This window comes from Monodelphis domestica, chromosome 5 (genome assembly GCF_027887165.1).
Source record: "Monodelphis domestica isolate mMonDom1 chromosome 5, mMonDom1.pri, whole genome shotgun sequence".
NCBI classification, from domain to species: domain Eukaryota; kingdom Metazoa; phylum Chordata; class Mammalia; order Didelphimorphia; family Didelphidae; genus Monodelphis; species Monodelphis domestica.
In genome coordinates this window covers 124988015-125005144 of record NC_077231.1, presented here as the reverse complement: position 1 = coordinate 125005144, position 17130 = coordinate 124988015, and the positions used below count along the sequence as shown (strand labels likewise).

The 17130-nt window shown below is 39.1% G+C and overlaps 1 protein-coding gene across 2 annotated transcripts in view; it reads left to right on the top strand.

The window, feature by feature from the left end:
- Window positions 1-9086: 9086 nt before the first annotated feature.
- The window catches only part of A2M (alpha-2-macroglobulin), an 89399-nt gene continuing 81355 nt past the window's right edge, over window positions 9087-17130 (top strand). For both annotated transcript variants that reach the window (XM_007503621.3, XM_007503620.3), the window contains exons 1-2: window positions 9087-9561; window positions 13512-13704. In XM_007503621.3, the coding sequence (XP_007503683.2) occupies window positions 9485-9561; window positions 13512-13704 (270 nt within the window). In that variant the 5' untranslated portion in view covers window positions 9087-9484. The remainder of the gene's footprint in view (window positions 9562-13511; window positions 13705-17130) is intronic.

The window sequence follows — 17130 nt, the reverse complement described above, 5'->3', positions numbered from 1 at the left end:
CTATTTCATGTGCTTCTGGTACAGTGTCCATGTTTCACAACCATACAGGAGCAAGCTGAAGACCACTGCGTTGTACACTTTGAGCTTCGTCGCAGTGCTTACACCGCTGTGTTGGAGGACTTTGGAGCGCAGCCGCCCGAGTGCCTGGCTGGCCTTTTGGATCCTGGCATTGATCTCATGGTCTAGGGACCCATCGTTGGTGATGGTGCTGCCCAGGTACTTGGAAGTGTTGACGTTAGAAAGCTGCGTGCCATCGATTGTAATGCACGGCTGGTTCGTTGGCCTCCCTGGTGCAGGTTGGAATAGCACCTCTGTTTTGCTGAGACTGATAGTCAGGCCAAACAGTTTTGTTGCAGTGGAGAACCTGTCCACAATGGTTTGGAGATGATTTTCTTGGTGGGCCATGAGAGCACAGTCATCTGCAAAGAGAGCTTCCAGGATGAGTCTCTCTGTTGTCTTTGTTTTTGCAGTCAGGCGGCAAAGGTCGAATAGTAAGCCATCGAGTCGGTATTTGATGTAGACACACAGGTCTAGATCCATCACAGCATGTCATAATACTTGGGTGAAGTTGTAAACCTTAAAATTTCTTAGACTTATGAATGGATGAATCAGTAGGAAAAAATTTCCTACTGATAGTAAGAACTCTATTGGAATGTGAAACCCCCGGGCATGGGAGGATCCTTCTCCTCCCTACCTAAGACTACTTTAGGACATAAACCTTTTGCTAAACAATGGAAAGGGCTTTGACCTATGCTTAAGCATAGAACAGGAAGTTCTTTGAGTCATGATTGATTTTAGAATTGATACAATAGAGATACTTGGAATGACAGAACCAGGTCTTGAAACTACAATCTCTACCCTACTCAGTCTAACAGGATTTAGGAAGGGCTGCGGCAAGGATCAAGATTTAATTATTTGAGAATATGACCTTCAACAGACATGTGCAAAGGGGCAGACCTCTGGGCGGTCCTGGGTTAAGCTAGAGCCACCATTGGCACAGGGAAGACATGGACAGTGATTGGTAGATGTGAGAACTGAGGGGAGGGAACTTAGATGGTTTCCTTAAAGATAGAGGGGGTCTGAGGACTAGGGGGGGTTCAAGAGGTTTTGCTCTGAGAGGTTGTGCTCTGAGAAGCTTGCTCTGAAGGAGGCTGAAGGTGGAGGCCCCTGAGACTGTTTCTCCATTTTGGTCACATGAGTGATAGGGACTGATCTCTTTTCTTTGCCTCAGCTATCTAAGGGCTTGGGCCTTTTGGCCCAGCCTAAACAGAGGGGGGTATTTAAGCCCTATTCCCTTCTCTCTCTCTCTCTCTCTCTCTCTCTCTCTCTCTCTCTCTCTCTCTCTCTCTCTCTCTCTCATACCTTTCTTCCTCCTGTTTGTAATTAAAAACTCCATAAAAGGTTGACTGCTGACTTGAGTTTTCATTTAGGAATTACATAGCTGAATTCCTTGGCGACCTTAAAATTAATATATATCAGTCTTTTAAAGTGATTTCCTTGTCCACAAAGTATAGGTTGAATAGTACCTGAGCAAGGACACAGCCTTGTTTCACGCCATTGGAGATGTTGAAGCGATCGGAAGTCTCTCCACCACATAGGACTTCCCCTGTCATGTCGACATGAAAGAGCTGGATCAGTTTGACGAATTTTGCTGGGCAACCGAGCTTGCTGAGGATCACCCACAATGTGTCCCTGTTCACTGTGTCGAACGCCTTTGTCAGGTCTATGAAGACAATGTAGAGACTCAGGTTCTGCTCAAGGCATTTTTCCTGCATTTGCCTCACCGTGAAGACCATGTCGATGGTGCTGCGATCTGGTCGGAAGCCACATTGTGATTCAGGCAGGTTCTGCTCTGAAACAGATGACAGGAGTCTGTTGAGTATAACACGGGCGAGGATCTTTCCAGCAGTGGAGAGTAGTGAGATGCCTCTGTAGTTGTCACAGGCTGCTCGTGAGCCTTTGTTCTTGTATAGGGCTACGATGGAGGCATCTCTGAGTTCTGGTGGCATGTCTTCCTCCATGGATACTCTCCAGCTTATCAGTGAATAATATTTTTCTGTGTTTTCCCAGTGCCCATAAATATTATGTTCTTCCTTTCTCCTTTGTTAAGAGTTTTTTTGTTTGTTTGTTTTTAGTTCATTAAAGTTTGGTAATTTTTGCATGGCTGTTTTTTTTAACCTTCCTGGCTATTAGAATTCTGGCAGGACAATAGTTTCCCTCTCCCTTTTTTCATTGTCTAAGTACTTATCACTTTGCCCTTCTTAGTTGTTTCAGTTCCTTTACTTTTCTAATGTTTCTTTTTTCTGCTGGGTGTGTCTTTGGAAGATTCTGTCCTGCTCTGGTTTTCTCAGGCACAATGTCTGAAAGTAATTGATTCTGCTAAAAGTTACTTTTTAAACCCTCTTTAAAGTGATGTTCAGTCTTTTAGGATAATTCATTCTTGGGTACAAAGCCTGTATCCTTTCCTTCCAATATATGGATATAATAATGTTTTAAAATTTGCTATTTTTGAAACATAATCCAGTGTTTAATTAATGTTCCTTTGTATGTGATTTCTCACTTTTGACTGTTTGAAAAATATATTTTTTTGACCTGGGATTTTTGGTATTTAGAGTATGTTTTTACCTGAGATTTCTCTTTGATGTGGACCTTCATGTTCTACCTATCTGTCCTGTGGTTCAGGTTTTTCTGGACAATTTTTTTGATAATTTCTTGAAATATTTGGTACTCAGGTTTTTTGTTTGTTTGTTTGTTTCATTGTATTAATTTTGGGTAATTTTCTGGGAGACTGATAATTCTTATATTATCTCTTCATGTTTTGTTTTCCAAGACAGTTGGTTTTTGTTGTAGATATCTCATATATTCTCTGTTTTTCCTGTCTCATATCTTTGTTCTGTTCTTTATTGGTGTTTTTGATTAAAGGGTCTATTTGTTTTTTAAGGCTTCCCAACTACTGTCCTAAATTATTTCATGCATTCCTTATATTTTTTCCAGATTTTTTAAGGCTTGCCAACCACTCAAATGGAAGCTTGCAGCCACTTCATATTCTTTTCTGGAAGTCGAAGGGCAACTAGTAGAACAGACTATGCATATAGTCTGCCTTCTCTCAAGAATTGTAGACTTTGAAAGCTATTATAAATTTAGAGATTATCTAGTCAATCCCTCTTTATGTTAATAATGAAAAATGAGCGCCAGAATGATTAAGTGAAATATCCAAGGTGATAAAATTAGTGGCAGGGGAGGTGCTACAACCTGTATCTTCTTCTGACTCCTCATCCAGTGCCCTTTCTAGTACACCAACCATTTTACTCCCACTTAAAATTGCTCAACACTTTGCAAACAATCCTCTTCTTAGAATCAGGTGTTATCATTTTTATGCTGGAAACATGTTATGAAAATTTTACTTTTATTAGGATTTTTGGAACATTTGTTTTAATTATTCAAATGCCTATTTTTACTCAAACACTCAGAAAATATACCTCCTAATAAAGTTGGATTGGGAGAGAACTTTAGGTCTTTTGGCAGATTTTGAAGGCCCTGATCACAAAAAGGTAAATACAATTGATTTTCATCTGTAACAGTGAAGATATTTCCGTACAATGCAATAGTTTGTTTAATTTACTGTGTTTGTTTTTACAAATCAAAACAAACGAAAGATCATAGTTTAGTTACACACCTCTCCGGATTTCAAGAGTCAAGAGATTTTTCACTTAAGGACTTTTGTTACTGACTGACATCCTCATAAATGATATATCTCTGTTAGATGTTTTTCCTGTTCTTAAAGAGAAACTGAACTGCTCTTATTCTTTATCAGATAAGAAACAGGAGGTGAACCTATACTGTTTTAAAATTAGAAGGGATTATTGGAGGCATTTAATCCAGTGCTGCCAAATTCAACCAGAAAAAGGATCATTAAACAATAACAATGATCTTGGCAGGCTGCATGTTGACTTAGAAAACCACATATTAATATTATTCATCTTTTATTGTATTTCCATTTATTTAATTAAATATTAACAATTACCTTTTAATATGGTATGGTTTGCACCCAGTGGCATGCAGCCTTCTAACCTTGATCTAGACCCATTTCTTCATTTTATAGATAAGATGAAGAGGCAGGGAAATACAGTGAATGGAAAGCCAGATTTGAAGTCAAGAAGACTTGTATTCAAGTCCTGCTTCTGGTGTGTATTGGCTGTGTGACCATAGATAAATCATTTAAACTCTTTGCCCTATATAAATCTTCAGCACTGTAATTTGAGGAAATTACTTAACAGTCTGATTAGATAGAGGGAGTTTCCTCACTGGGAGAAGGACAGAAAAAAGAAAGAGAAGAGAAGGAAGGAAAAGAGAAGGAAAGGAAAAATGAAAGAAAGGAAAGATAAGGAAGGAGAAGAAAGAGAAGGGAAGAAGGGTTTTGATGAGTCAGAAACTTTGGGGTCAAATACTTACTACCTATTTGAGAACTTGGACAAGTTGCTTAACCTTAGCAGACCTCAATTGTTTTCCAATCTATAAAATGAGAGGATTGGATTAGAAGTACTACCCCCCCCCCCTAATTTTTTTTTCTGTTTTCTAGAATAATGAATGGGTCATTAAACAAGGTTATCTTGGTTGCTACATCCTTCAAGAAATTTTTATAATTTGAACATATACATGGGAGACACCTTGTTGGAAGAAAGCCTTTAAAATGTTATGTCACTCTACTGAATTAAATGACATTTTTTTCACTTTAAACATTATTTTATTTGGTCATTTCCAAACATTATTCATTGGAAACAAAGATCATTTTCTTTTCCTCCCCCCCCTCCCCCCCCCCCCCCCCCCCCCGCCCTTCCCACCACCTCTCCCAAAGCCGACGCACAATTCCACTGAGTATCACATGTGTCCTTGATCCCAACCCATTTCCATGTTGTTGGTATCTGCATTAGAGTGTTCATTTACAGTCTCTCCTCAGTCATATCCCCTCCACCCCTGTAGTCAAGCAGTTGCTTTTCCTCGGTGTTTTTACTCCCACAGTTTATCCTCTGCTTGTGGATAGTGTTTTTTAGATCCCTGCAGAAAATGCCTTTTTTTTTAAGGGTAGCATTGTGTAAGGCCACTTTCCTAATTCTCCTTTTGTCAATCATATGATGATAAAGATGTGCTCTATTGTGAGCTATTATTTATGAAAACTGCCCTTTCTCTCCTTATATCTTCACCAAGAATGCCCTAGATGTATGTATAGATTATTCATTAGAATTTTATTTTATTTCATTTATTTATTTTTAAAACCCTTACCTTCCATCTTGGAGTCAATACTGTGTATTGGCTCCAAGGCAGAAGAGTGGTAAGGGCTAAGCAATAGGAGGTCAAGTGACTTGCCCAGGGTCACACAGCTGGGAAGTGTCTGAGGCCAGATTTGAACCTAGGACCTCATCTCTAGGCCTGGCTCTCAATCCACTGAGCTACCCAGCTGCCCCCTCATTAGAATTTTAAATAGATGGGAATGTAGAAAAATAAGATAGACATTTAAAAAAAGAAAGAAAAGTAAATATATGGGTTGATAATATTGAAGTTTTCTTTCTTTTTTTTTTTAATTAAAATTTGAAACTTCTCTCCATGCCTTAGAATTTTCCTCTCCTTTGGTTACCTTGAGAACTTCCAATATAAACCTCTATATCTACTTGGTTTTATCTAGTCTTTTTTTCCCCAACCTTCAGTGCCATTTTGACTTTAATTTGGTACAATAGAAAGAAGTATAACTTAGTCAAAGGAACTGAGTTCAGATATCAACTCTACTACTTACTCTGTGTGAGTAACTTGACCTTTCTCAACCTGTTCTTTCTTTTTCTTTTTTGTTTTTAATTTAACTTAATTTTTTTTCATTTTCAAACATTATTCATTGGAAACAAAGATCATTTTCTTTTCTTCCCCCCCACCTCCCACCACCCCTCCCATAGCCAACCCACGATTCCACTCAACCTGTTTTTTCATCTGGAAAATGAGAAGATTGGAATAGATGTCTTCTACTGTCCCTTCCAGTTCTCAATCTATGATCCTGAGATCCTGTATGCCAGATGTTGACAATACAAAGAAAAAAATAAAACAAAAGACAACCAGAATTGTGATGGGTGAATCTGAGTGTTCCATGGTTCTTGACAGTGAAAAAGAATATGCGTTACAAATGTTAACAGGTCTTTTCCTTTTTTTTAATCTGCTTTTTGTCTTCCTTTTGGCTTCCTCCTTCAATGCTTTGAGGGTACCTTGTTTGAGGCCCCTGTGATTATTAATACCAAGCAAAGAATAAAACAGGGAAATACCCAATCTTCAAAGCTGCTGGATTCTGTTATGGAGGAAATCAAGTATAGAATTCAAGTTGAAGAAGAAACTCCAGAGGTGGTAAAGTCTTCGTGACCTCCCCTTGGCTGGTTGACATTATGTCAATCACCTTTAAGAAATAGCAAAATTCCTTTAATGACCTCAAGAGTCCCCCTCAAACAAAGGTCTATCTCTTTTAAACAATGCCCTTCCTTAGGTTTTGTATGGGCAGCTGTGTCATAAGGCTTCCAAAGAATCAAAACTGAGAGTGACAGAAAGGCAATGGAAGCATCTGTTCCATGGGTGTGAGCAAGCTGCCACACATACCAAACAACAATTTATCCAGCAAGAACAGAGTAAAGAAAGAAAAAGAGAAGAAGGGCTGATCCCATAGCAAGAACTCCAACGATATCCTCAGAATGTCAAGAGAATGCAAAGAAGATGCCCAGCACGTTTGGGGGATGCTCTGTTGTAGATTAAAGGAAGAACATGTGAGTTCCCAGTGATAGGAAGGCACGGATAGGCACATTGGAGGGGATGTCTTTATCAGAAGAAGGGGAACTTTACTGAAGAATTCTATTTAAAATATGTTTGTGTTTGACTCTGGACAAGTTGCTTAGTCCTGTTTGCTTCGGCTTCTTCATCTATAAAATGAGCTGGAAGAGGAAATGGCAAGCCATTCTAGTATTATTGACAAAAAAACCCCAAATGAAGTCATGAAGAGTTGAACAGGACTGAAAATTACTGAACAACAAGAAGTGGGTGCCTGGATTTAGATGGCAATTGCTCAGTAATCTTTTTTTATATATACTTTTACATCAGGCCACTTTCTAATTAAAAATTAGGAATGAATATTCTTAATCAAAGAAGCAAGTATTTATGAATTCTCTTCTATGGACAGACCAGCTATTGTACCAGGTATTCTGGGAGTTGACAGAGAAGATCACTCTGAGATCATAAGAATTTATATAGATTTATGTCCTGTGAAATTTGGCTAATGGGAGGCAGGCTATGACTAGTTGAAATAACAGAACTGCTCACAGGATAGATTTGGTCACATCCAGTAACTGTGCTGGAGGATGATTAATATGTAACTAGCAGAAATGTTCTCCATAATCTATGCTCACAGAACACGTAGCCTTAAAGTCCTGTTATTTTGGGAAGAAAAGTGGTGAAATGAAGAATTCAGCTATTTCTTTAGACAGAATTTTTTAAAATGTAAAGGTTTATGGAGAAGGGAGAATTACTTTCAGTGCTTGCCAAACTGCATTTGTTCTTAGTCATATTGGATTCTTTGGGACCCCTATTTGGGATTTTCTTGGCACAGATCCTAGAGTGGTTTGTCATTTCTTTCTCTAGCTCATTTTCCAGATGAGGAAACTGAGGCAAAAAGTGATTTGCCCAGGGTAATCTAGCTAGTAAGTGTCTAAGGCTGGATTTAAACTTAAGAGGATGAGTCTTCCTGGCTTTACACCAGAACTCCATCCACTTCATTACCTAGCTGCAAAAAGAAAGTGGATATTTCCTCTAGAAAATTCATTTATAGTTGACTCACTGAATAATTCTTAACTGATTTGAAATGTAAAATATTTGCTTCATGCTTCTTGCCATATCTTTCCCGGGTTCTTGTCCTCCTTTTTCTTGCATTACTTCTTTTATGATTTGTCTCTTTCTGCTTTGGAATACTAAATAATCTCAAAGTTAGATAGACCCATTGTGACCCAGATTGTAGTGGACAAAGAATTGGATCAGAAGTCTGAAAGATCTGAGTTCAAATCCTGCCTCACACACCAACTAGTTTCTGACTCTGAGCACGTTACTTACCCTCTGTCTGCCTGAAGTTCCTCTTTATGTAAAATAAGGATAATAATTGCATCTACCACCCAGGGTTGCTGTGAGATATGCATAAAGTGCTTGGCAACTCTTCTATCTAACCTATAGAAAGGCTTGATAGTATAATAATCATATATTTAATAAACAATTATGCAATATTATTTAAAATGAATAATTATAAATTGTATAATAATTATTATAATGTCCTATAATACTATTCTATATAATAATATCATATCAATTACTCAACTGTGCTGAAACTTAAAGAAGACTTTCTGTTGTTCCTTAATTTGACCATTACAAATAATAATAATGTGTCTTCCATAGTTTAAAATCCCTCTACATACTCTATATCACTGATCTTGACCAGACCGTAAGCAGGGCTCTCATTTTATATTATATGCTTCCTAATTCACAGCTTCTTTTCCTGTTTTGTCTTTTCTTACTCCAAAGGAGAGACACTTGGTGAAAGGATATGGCTAGGTGTGTATGGGGGTGGGCATGGACAGAATTGAATTACAATCCACAGATTATTCAATGATCCTTAGGATCATAGGATTAGGACTTAAAAGACTTGGTGCAGATGGGAAAAGGAGGCTTTCTTTGATGTGGAAGGTGATAGGGGCAATTAGTTCCAGCTCTGGACAAAATTATAAAGTAATCCAATTTGTATTTGATACCCTCCTTCCTTCCTCTACCATAAATCACAACCCACATCCACCCCTGACCAATCTCCTCCCTAAACCTTGATCTCCACCAATTCACAAATAATCTTTATTGGGGATTAGATGAGAGATAACTACTATTCCTTTTGGGGTAGCCAGGTGGCACTGTGGAGAGAGTGCAGGATGTGGAGTCAGGACCACTCATCTTCCATACGGGTTGGGTGATCCTGGGCAAGTCTCAGTTCCTCATCTCTAAAATGAGCTGGAGAAGGAAAAGCAAACCAGTCGAGTCTCTGCCAAGAAACGTTTCTGACCCTGTGCTGGATAGAAAGGAAGATGTTTGAAGCAATGGCAGTGATCCCTCAAATCAAGCTCTGCCCAGTCGCTCTGTTAGGCATCAAGGAAGGGGGTTTAAAGTTTTCTAGTTAAACTGGGAAGCTGGCTTGATTTCAAATGGAGATGTTATCTCAGCAGCAGGCTCCCGAATTTACCAAAAATTAGCCTTGGCTGCAATGAGGCAATCCCAGAGAGCAATGACCTTTTGTAAGAGTCTAGGTTGTGTGGGCAGGGCTTCTTGTTTGCAGAATGCGGAGCATAAAACCCAGAGGATTTAGGAACAGTTCACAGTGCAAGGACCAGGAAACCAGTTAGTGTGACCTCCCAGTCTGCCTTTCTTCTCCAGCACAATGGGGAAAGATTGGCTGCTTCATGCAGGTCTTGTCCTGTGGCTCCTCACCTTGGTCACTGGGATCAATGGAGAACCGTAAGTTTTCCGAGAAAACTGGATATTAAAAAAAAAAAAAAAGGAGCTAGTTTGGAAGGGGAGCAGCAAGCCAGACCTTGCCCCTTGTCCCACCTTAAGCTTTTGCTTTCTTCCTAATGACCCATCCTTTTTGCTTTCTCGTTTTTTAAAGTTTTGTTTACTTATCTGGCCCCTCTCTACCTCTTTTCTTCTGTTTTGATCATCTGTTCTTCTCACAGTTTTGGAAATCATTTCCTTTAGCCAGGGCCAAACTTAGATGCAGGAAAAAATCTGGGGAGAGGCTTGGGGTGATTTACAAGCCAGGAAAGTTCACTGTCCCCCAATTCCTTCTTTAGTTACCTGTTATTCTGCTTTTAGAAATTCATTCCTTTGGATTTAAGAGATTGATTGCCCTTCCAAATGCATGTGTGTGGGTGTTTTTAAGCAAAAATTCCCTGCCCAAAAGATGATCACTTCTTAACACCTAATAGGACATGGTTTGGTTTGGTTTTGGTTTTTTAGCAGATTGCTTTTTTGGCACAATTGCTAAGATTGAAAAAGGCAGGAGATGGGAGTTTTGATGAGGGTAGATTGGGAAAGAGAGTTGGGGAAGCACTGCCTACTTTCTGGGGAATGGAAGGCTTGGGTGGAATGAGGTGGCTGGCAACATAAAGGATCAGATTGCTAGGAAGCGGAAGGTGGAAGGGCACTTTATTTGCTTATTTCACAGTTGGGTCAGTTTCACTGGACCTCCCGCCACTGTTGATTCCTGTTATTTCTCAGTCTCTGCCCTTTCAATTCTGCTTCTTCCTTTGTCCAGGCCCCAGGGTTTAGCCATAATCCTTTCTCCCAGTTGCTGCCACAACCCAGAATCTACTTTTTTTTTTCCTCTACAGTCAGGACAAACAAATTAAAATGCTGCCTCCCACTAATCCCCTAATCTTTTGCCTCTGTTGCTGCCAAAGGAGTTGCCACAGAAGTTGGAAAACAGCCAGTGTGGGGAAAATGGGAAAATTATGTGACATCTTAAAAGTATTACAATTTGAAATAATCCTGGATGTAGCTGCTTGTTACAATGTTAACATAATATGTCTGTCTTGTTTTGAAAGGTCTGGCTCTTCAGCTCCCCTCTCAGCTGTCCTTTCCAGAGAGTCTCCTCCACACTCCCAACTTCTGGGAAATAATGATGACTATTTTTAGGTGTCCCAAGAATTCTGCCTTTGGCCCTCACTATAACCAGGGAGAATGAGCAGAATCCCACATTCAGGCCACTGCAATTCCACATGGGCTTAAGGTGCCTGGGAAGACAAGGAGAAGATTTAGATTCTTTTTTTTTTTAATCTTTACCTTCCATCTTGGAGTCAATACTGTGTATTGGCTCCAAGGCAGAAGAGTGGTAAGGGCTAGGCAATGGAGGTTGTGACTTGCCCAGGATCACACAGCTGGGATGTGTCTGAGGTCAGATTTGAACCCAGGACCTCCAATCTCTAGGCCTGACTCAATACACTGAGCCACCCAGCTGCCCCTCATTTAGATTCTTTTAAAGAAATGAATAGCTAATATATAAGGCTTTAAGATTTGTAATGCTATTTATATGTATTATTTATATATTATACTTTTAATATGTATAAGAATATATTCCATCATATAACACACATAATTATTACATGCAACAACATGTACAATATACAAATAGTACACTAATGATACATATGATAATGTATCATGTAGTACATATACTATGTACAATATATGTATAATATACATTATACTTATAATATGAGATACATAGAATAATACATGTGATAATATAGAATATAATAATACATATAATAATATGCATTCTATAATATAATATGTATATCAATTATACTTATGAGATATAGAATATGCATAATACATATAATATGAATAATATTATAATAATGCATATGTGTATAACAGAATACACCTGATAATATATATAATAAAACAGGCATAAAATAATAATGCGTGTAATAATATATATACTTTAATGTGTATAATATAATAATACATGTAATAACATGTAATATAATAATATGTAATGTAATAATAATACATATCATATTATATTATATTAGAGACAAGATTCTGAACTCTGGAATTCCTAACTCGAAGACAGTTTAGATATAGTACTTTTAATTTATTTTTTCTTTTTTAAAATTTATTTATTTATTTGCCAATTACATGTAATAAATTTTCCAAAGTCATATGATCCAAATTATTGTCCTGCCTTCATTTCCTCCTCCTTCCAAGAGCTGGCAAGCAATTTGATCTGGATTTCATGTATTATCATGCAAAGCATATTTCCTAAATATGGTACTTTTAATTCATTGTCTAGTTAGTAGGCTATTCTATTTTTGACTTTGTTCAAAGTAATAATCTAATTAAAAAAAATGTAAAACCCTTACCTTCTGTTTTAGAATTGATACTAAACATCATTTCCAAGCCAGAAGAGTGGTAAGGGTTAGGCAATTGGAATTCAGTGACTTCTCTAGGGTCACAAAGCTAGAAAGTGTTTGACCCCAGATTTGAGCCCAGGACTCCCATGTCCAGGGAATAATATTGTTTGCTTTGCTTATCTTGCCACAGCATAACCCTCTTGAAAGCCTTGCTCTTAACCTTTGAAAACAGCTATTCCTCTTGCCAATGAAAAAGGATCAACAATCACTGCTTTTATATAACCTAAGGGAACTTGACAGAAATAGAAAATGTGTTCATGTTTTTTCTCTTCTCCTTCAATAATTTGAAGGGCATTTCTTCATAATACTCTAGTCCCAGCTTTGTCTTGGGGCAGCTATGTAAGCTGAGCCTAACTCTTCTAATCTGGAAAATGGGATCACACACAAATTTCCTCACATAATTGTGAGGAAGGCACTTTATAAACCTCAAAGTACTGCATGAATGCAAGTTGCTGTTATTACCCTATGATCTCATATGTACTATGACCCTGGGGCAAGTGCCCAAAATTATATAAAGAATTTTGGTATCATAAAAGGTTCAAATGCTTACATTCCCGAAAGTATCAGTAACACTGGGGCTACACGTAGCTTGTTTATACAATAGATATATTCCTGGGGAAGTTGTGTATGTTTTAAATTTTCAAATGTAAAATGTTATATGCATCATTTAACAACTGGCATCAGAACAATACTTCAACTGTTGTTGCATTCCACTCTTGTAGTATTGCTGTAAGATAAGAGGTTCAGATATAATCAAACCCATTTTGTTGATGAGGAAATTGGCAATGAGAGAGATTGTGACCTTTCTAGTGTCACACGATGAGTATAGAGTTGGACTGAACTAGATTTCTCTGACTCCTCGTCCAGAACAGGGAAGCTAGATAGCACAGTAGATAAGAACCCTGAGCCTGAAGACTCTTCTTCTTGAGTTCAAATCTAGCATCCAACACTTATTCGCTGTGTGACCCTGGGCAAATCATTTAACTCTGTTTGCCTCAGTTTCTTCATCTGTAAAATGAACTGAAGAAGGAAATGGCAAACCACTCCAGTATCTTTGCCAAGAAAACCCCAAATGGGGTCATGAAGCATCAGACACAACTAAAAAGTCAAGCACGTCAAGTATGCTCTTGTATTAAATAACTGCTTTCCTGGTTGCTAAGCTTCGTAAAGTAAAAAAAGAATAACAACTTAATTGACTTTTGTGTTCATATGAATATGATGGCTAATTCAGATGTCTCCTTAAGTGAAGTCTGTCTGTGAAACAGCAACACCCCTGAGGGCTCCTTCCCATGCATGATTATTCTCCTGACTTGGGGGAGAGAGAAGGAAAGCAACTCCTTCCAGGATGTCACAGCAGTAGACCCACTTCCTAGCTGTCGGTGGTAGCTGGGATGGTGCCGGAAACACAGTCATGGTGGCAACCCAGAGCAAAAGCACCCAGTAGATGCTCATTGAGTGACTGTCTGGTTGGGTTTCTTCTCTTTCTAGTCACTACATGGTGCTGGTCCCCTCCCTGCTTCAGACTGGGATCACTCAAAAAGCCTGTCTGTTTATGAACCACCTGAACGAGTCAGTGACTGCCAGTGCTACCTTGGAGTTCATCAGACCTGCTGCTAATGGCAGCACCATATTTACTCATCAGGTGAACACAAAAGATGCATTCCTCTGCCTTCCCTTCAAGGTGAGTACCGCTCATCTGAGCCTGTCTGATTGACTACAGCGCTCCTCACATTGACTTCTAAGATGGGCACCCATCCTTCTGGAGGGGCTGGATGCTCTCGTTTTCTTTAAACAGGGGGTACTTGAAGATAGCTGGGTAACTCAGTGGATGGAGAGCCAAGCCCAGAGATGGGAGGTCCTGGGTTCAAATATGGCCTCAGACACTTCCCAGCTGTGGGACCCTGGATGAGTCACTTGACCCCCATTGCCTAGCCCTTACCATTCTTCTGCCTTTGTAACCAATTTTATTGATTCTAAGATGGAAGGTAAGGGTCTTAAAAAAATAAAAAATAAATAAACAGGGGATACTTTAGAATCTGGGTCCCCCACAGTCCAGGCCTGGCTCTCTGTCCTCTATACCACCCTGCTCCCTCAAGGACCCATAGATTTTGATGTACAATATGCAATTGTGGCAGGTTTATATTGTGCATGAAACAAAAATTTAAAAAAATAGGCAAAATAACTCTTGCACTAAAACAGAGACAGTCACAACTGATTATACCACCCTACAAATGCCTCTTTCTTTATCTCTCTCTGACCCTCAGAAGAAAAAAGTTCCTGAGCTTTAAACCCTTACCTTCCATCTTGGAATCAATAGTGTATATAGGTTCCAAGGCAGAAGAGTGGTAAGAGCTAGGCAATGGAGGTTAAACAACTTGCTCAGGGTCACACAGCTGGGAGGTGTCTGAGGCCAGATTTGAACCTAGGACCTCCCCCGTCTCTAGGCCTGGCTCTCAATCCACTGAGCCACCCAGCTGCCCCCTAAACCCAAGTCTTATACAAAGAAATAGAAAGGAATGGTTTTCACTCCATCTCAGTCTCAGGAATAAAGAAATGCAGGAAGGGACACAGTTTCCCATTTTGTCTCTTCAAGTTCTAGGGAGGAATTTATTAGTCATTTGTAGTTCTTATAAACTCTTGGGTGATAACTGCTATATATCTACTCTTCCATGTTCCTGGTATTGCTTGCCTGATAGCAATCTGAATCTTGAATGGAAAGAAGTTGTCCTAAACCCAGATGATGTCTCTAATTCTGCCACATGCCTCTGACTCCAGTTCATCTTCTGTTGTAAAGTGATCTATCATTTAAACTCTGAGTCAGCAGACCCAGTGGGGGAAATCTCCTCCAGAATTTGCTCTGTCAAGGCTCCCCTCCCCATTTTGTGCTCAGTTCTCTGGCCTAGAGGGGTCTTTAATAGAGGCAGGCAAGCAGGCAGATGCTCAGACTACAGTGGGCATAGGAATCTTGAAATCCTTCTATGTGTCTGTGAGGAAGGGAGAAAAAGAGAGAGAAAAAGAAAGAGAGAGACAGAAGGGGAGAGGGGGAGAGAGAGAGAAGGGGGAGAAGGAGAGAAAGGGAGAGGGGGGAGAAGCGGAAGAGGGGGAGAGAGAGAGAGAGGACATGATAATAACATAGTATATATACTATATCAGAGAGCTTGCTGAATTTGGAGTCAGAAGACTTGGGCTTGGACTCCTCGTTATGATTTCTATGACCTTGGGAATTTCATTTAAACTTCCTGGGTTTGTTCCTTCACCTGAAAACAAAAGGACAATAATACATGACCGACAGGGTCCTTTGTGGCTTTAATCCATGCTTTTATGTTGAAATGCATACATACACAAACAGGCACCTCTCCACAAAGTCCTAGTCCAACAATTCTTCATGATAGGGAAGTGACTTTAAATTCTTGAAGGATGTTTCAGCAGAGCAAAACTTCTGAAAGGTTCCACTGTGCTGCCAAGACTTTGTTTCAGAAATAGAAAATATGTTTTCCAAAGATTAGTCTAAGTACAAAGATCGTCATTATGAGTTAACTTGTTCTATTGTGGGGTGGCTTATTTGGCTACTGCATTCTAGTCAGCAAGCATTTTTTTTAAAACCCATACTTTCCCTCTTAGAATCAATACTGTGTATTGGCTCCAAGGCAGAAGAGCGGTAAGGGCTAGGCAATGGGGGTCAAGTGACTTGTACAGGGTCCCACAGCTGGGAAGTGTCTGAGGGCAGATTTGAACCTCGGACCTCCCATCTCTAGGCCAGGCTCTCCATTTATTGAGCCACCTAGCTACCTTTTCACCAAACATTTATTAAGTGCCTGCTATATGGCAGGCATTGTGCTAAGCACCAGGGAATACAACTGAAAAAATGTTTTCATTCTCAAGGATCTCAGAGTCTCAAAGGAGGGAGAATTCAAACAATTATGCACAAATAACAATATTAATGATAACTACCATCTATATAAAGTTTGTTACGTGCCAGACACTGCAATAAGCACTTTACAAATATCTCATTTTATCTTCAAAGCTGCATGTAGGATAAACTGTAGATAATTGCAAAGAAAAGGCACCAGCATTAAAGGTGATCAAAACAGACTTCTTTTGGAAGGGGGGATTTTAGATAAGACTTGAAGGAAGTTAGGAGGCGGAGATGAGGATGGAGAGAATTCCAGGCATGGGGGGATACAGAGTGAAAATAATAGGAGCCAGGAAATGGAATGTCTGGTTCAAGGAACAAAAAAGGGGACCAGTGTTACCAGATCACCGTGTGTGTGTAAGTAGACTGAAAAGTAAGAGGGGATCCAATTTTGAAAGACTTTAAAAGCCAAAAAGGATTTTCTATTTAATCCTGGAGGTAATAGGAAGCCATTGGAGTTTATGGAATGGTGTGTGTGTGTGTGACATGGTCACACCTGTCCTTTAGAAAGATGAGTAGGAAAGCAGAGTGGAGAATGGGTTTGAGAGAGGAGAAAGTTGAGGCAGGGGGAACAATCAACAGACTATTGTAGCATTCCAAGCTCAAGGGGAGGAGGGTCTGTGTCATGATGGTGACAGCAGAAGAGGAAAGAACCCTGGAAATTAAGAAAACTACAAAATGGTCTGCAGGTGCAGTTTCCTTCCCTTCCTTTAGTGGAAAATGATGAAAAGTTAAAGAGTACTAAGAATTTTAGTTTTTAGGATATTTATTAATACTTATTTAACTATTGCTTCTGATTCAGTGAGATCCTTGCCCAGTGACCAATAAATCCAAAGACTGAAGAACTGAAATCAAAAGTAAATTAAAAGAACTGAACCATATTTATTTTCATATTTTTGTAATAATAAAAATAGAAGATAAAATAAATTTAGAGAAAAAGAAGGATAGCTCACAGGTTCTCTTTGAAGGAACAAAGAAAGGAGCCAAGTTAGTTGTACTCTGTCATTTCATGGAACATTTACTCATCTCCCTTTGAGGTGCTCATAATAACCATAAGAAGAAAGTTCAAGTGGAAAGAACAAAACATTCCAAACTAAACACTGGAATTACAGTGACAAAGCTTGGTCCCAAAGAAGAACTGTAAGCTGATCCAATCACTCTGGAAAGTATTTTTAAATTATGCCTAAAAAATGA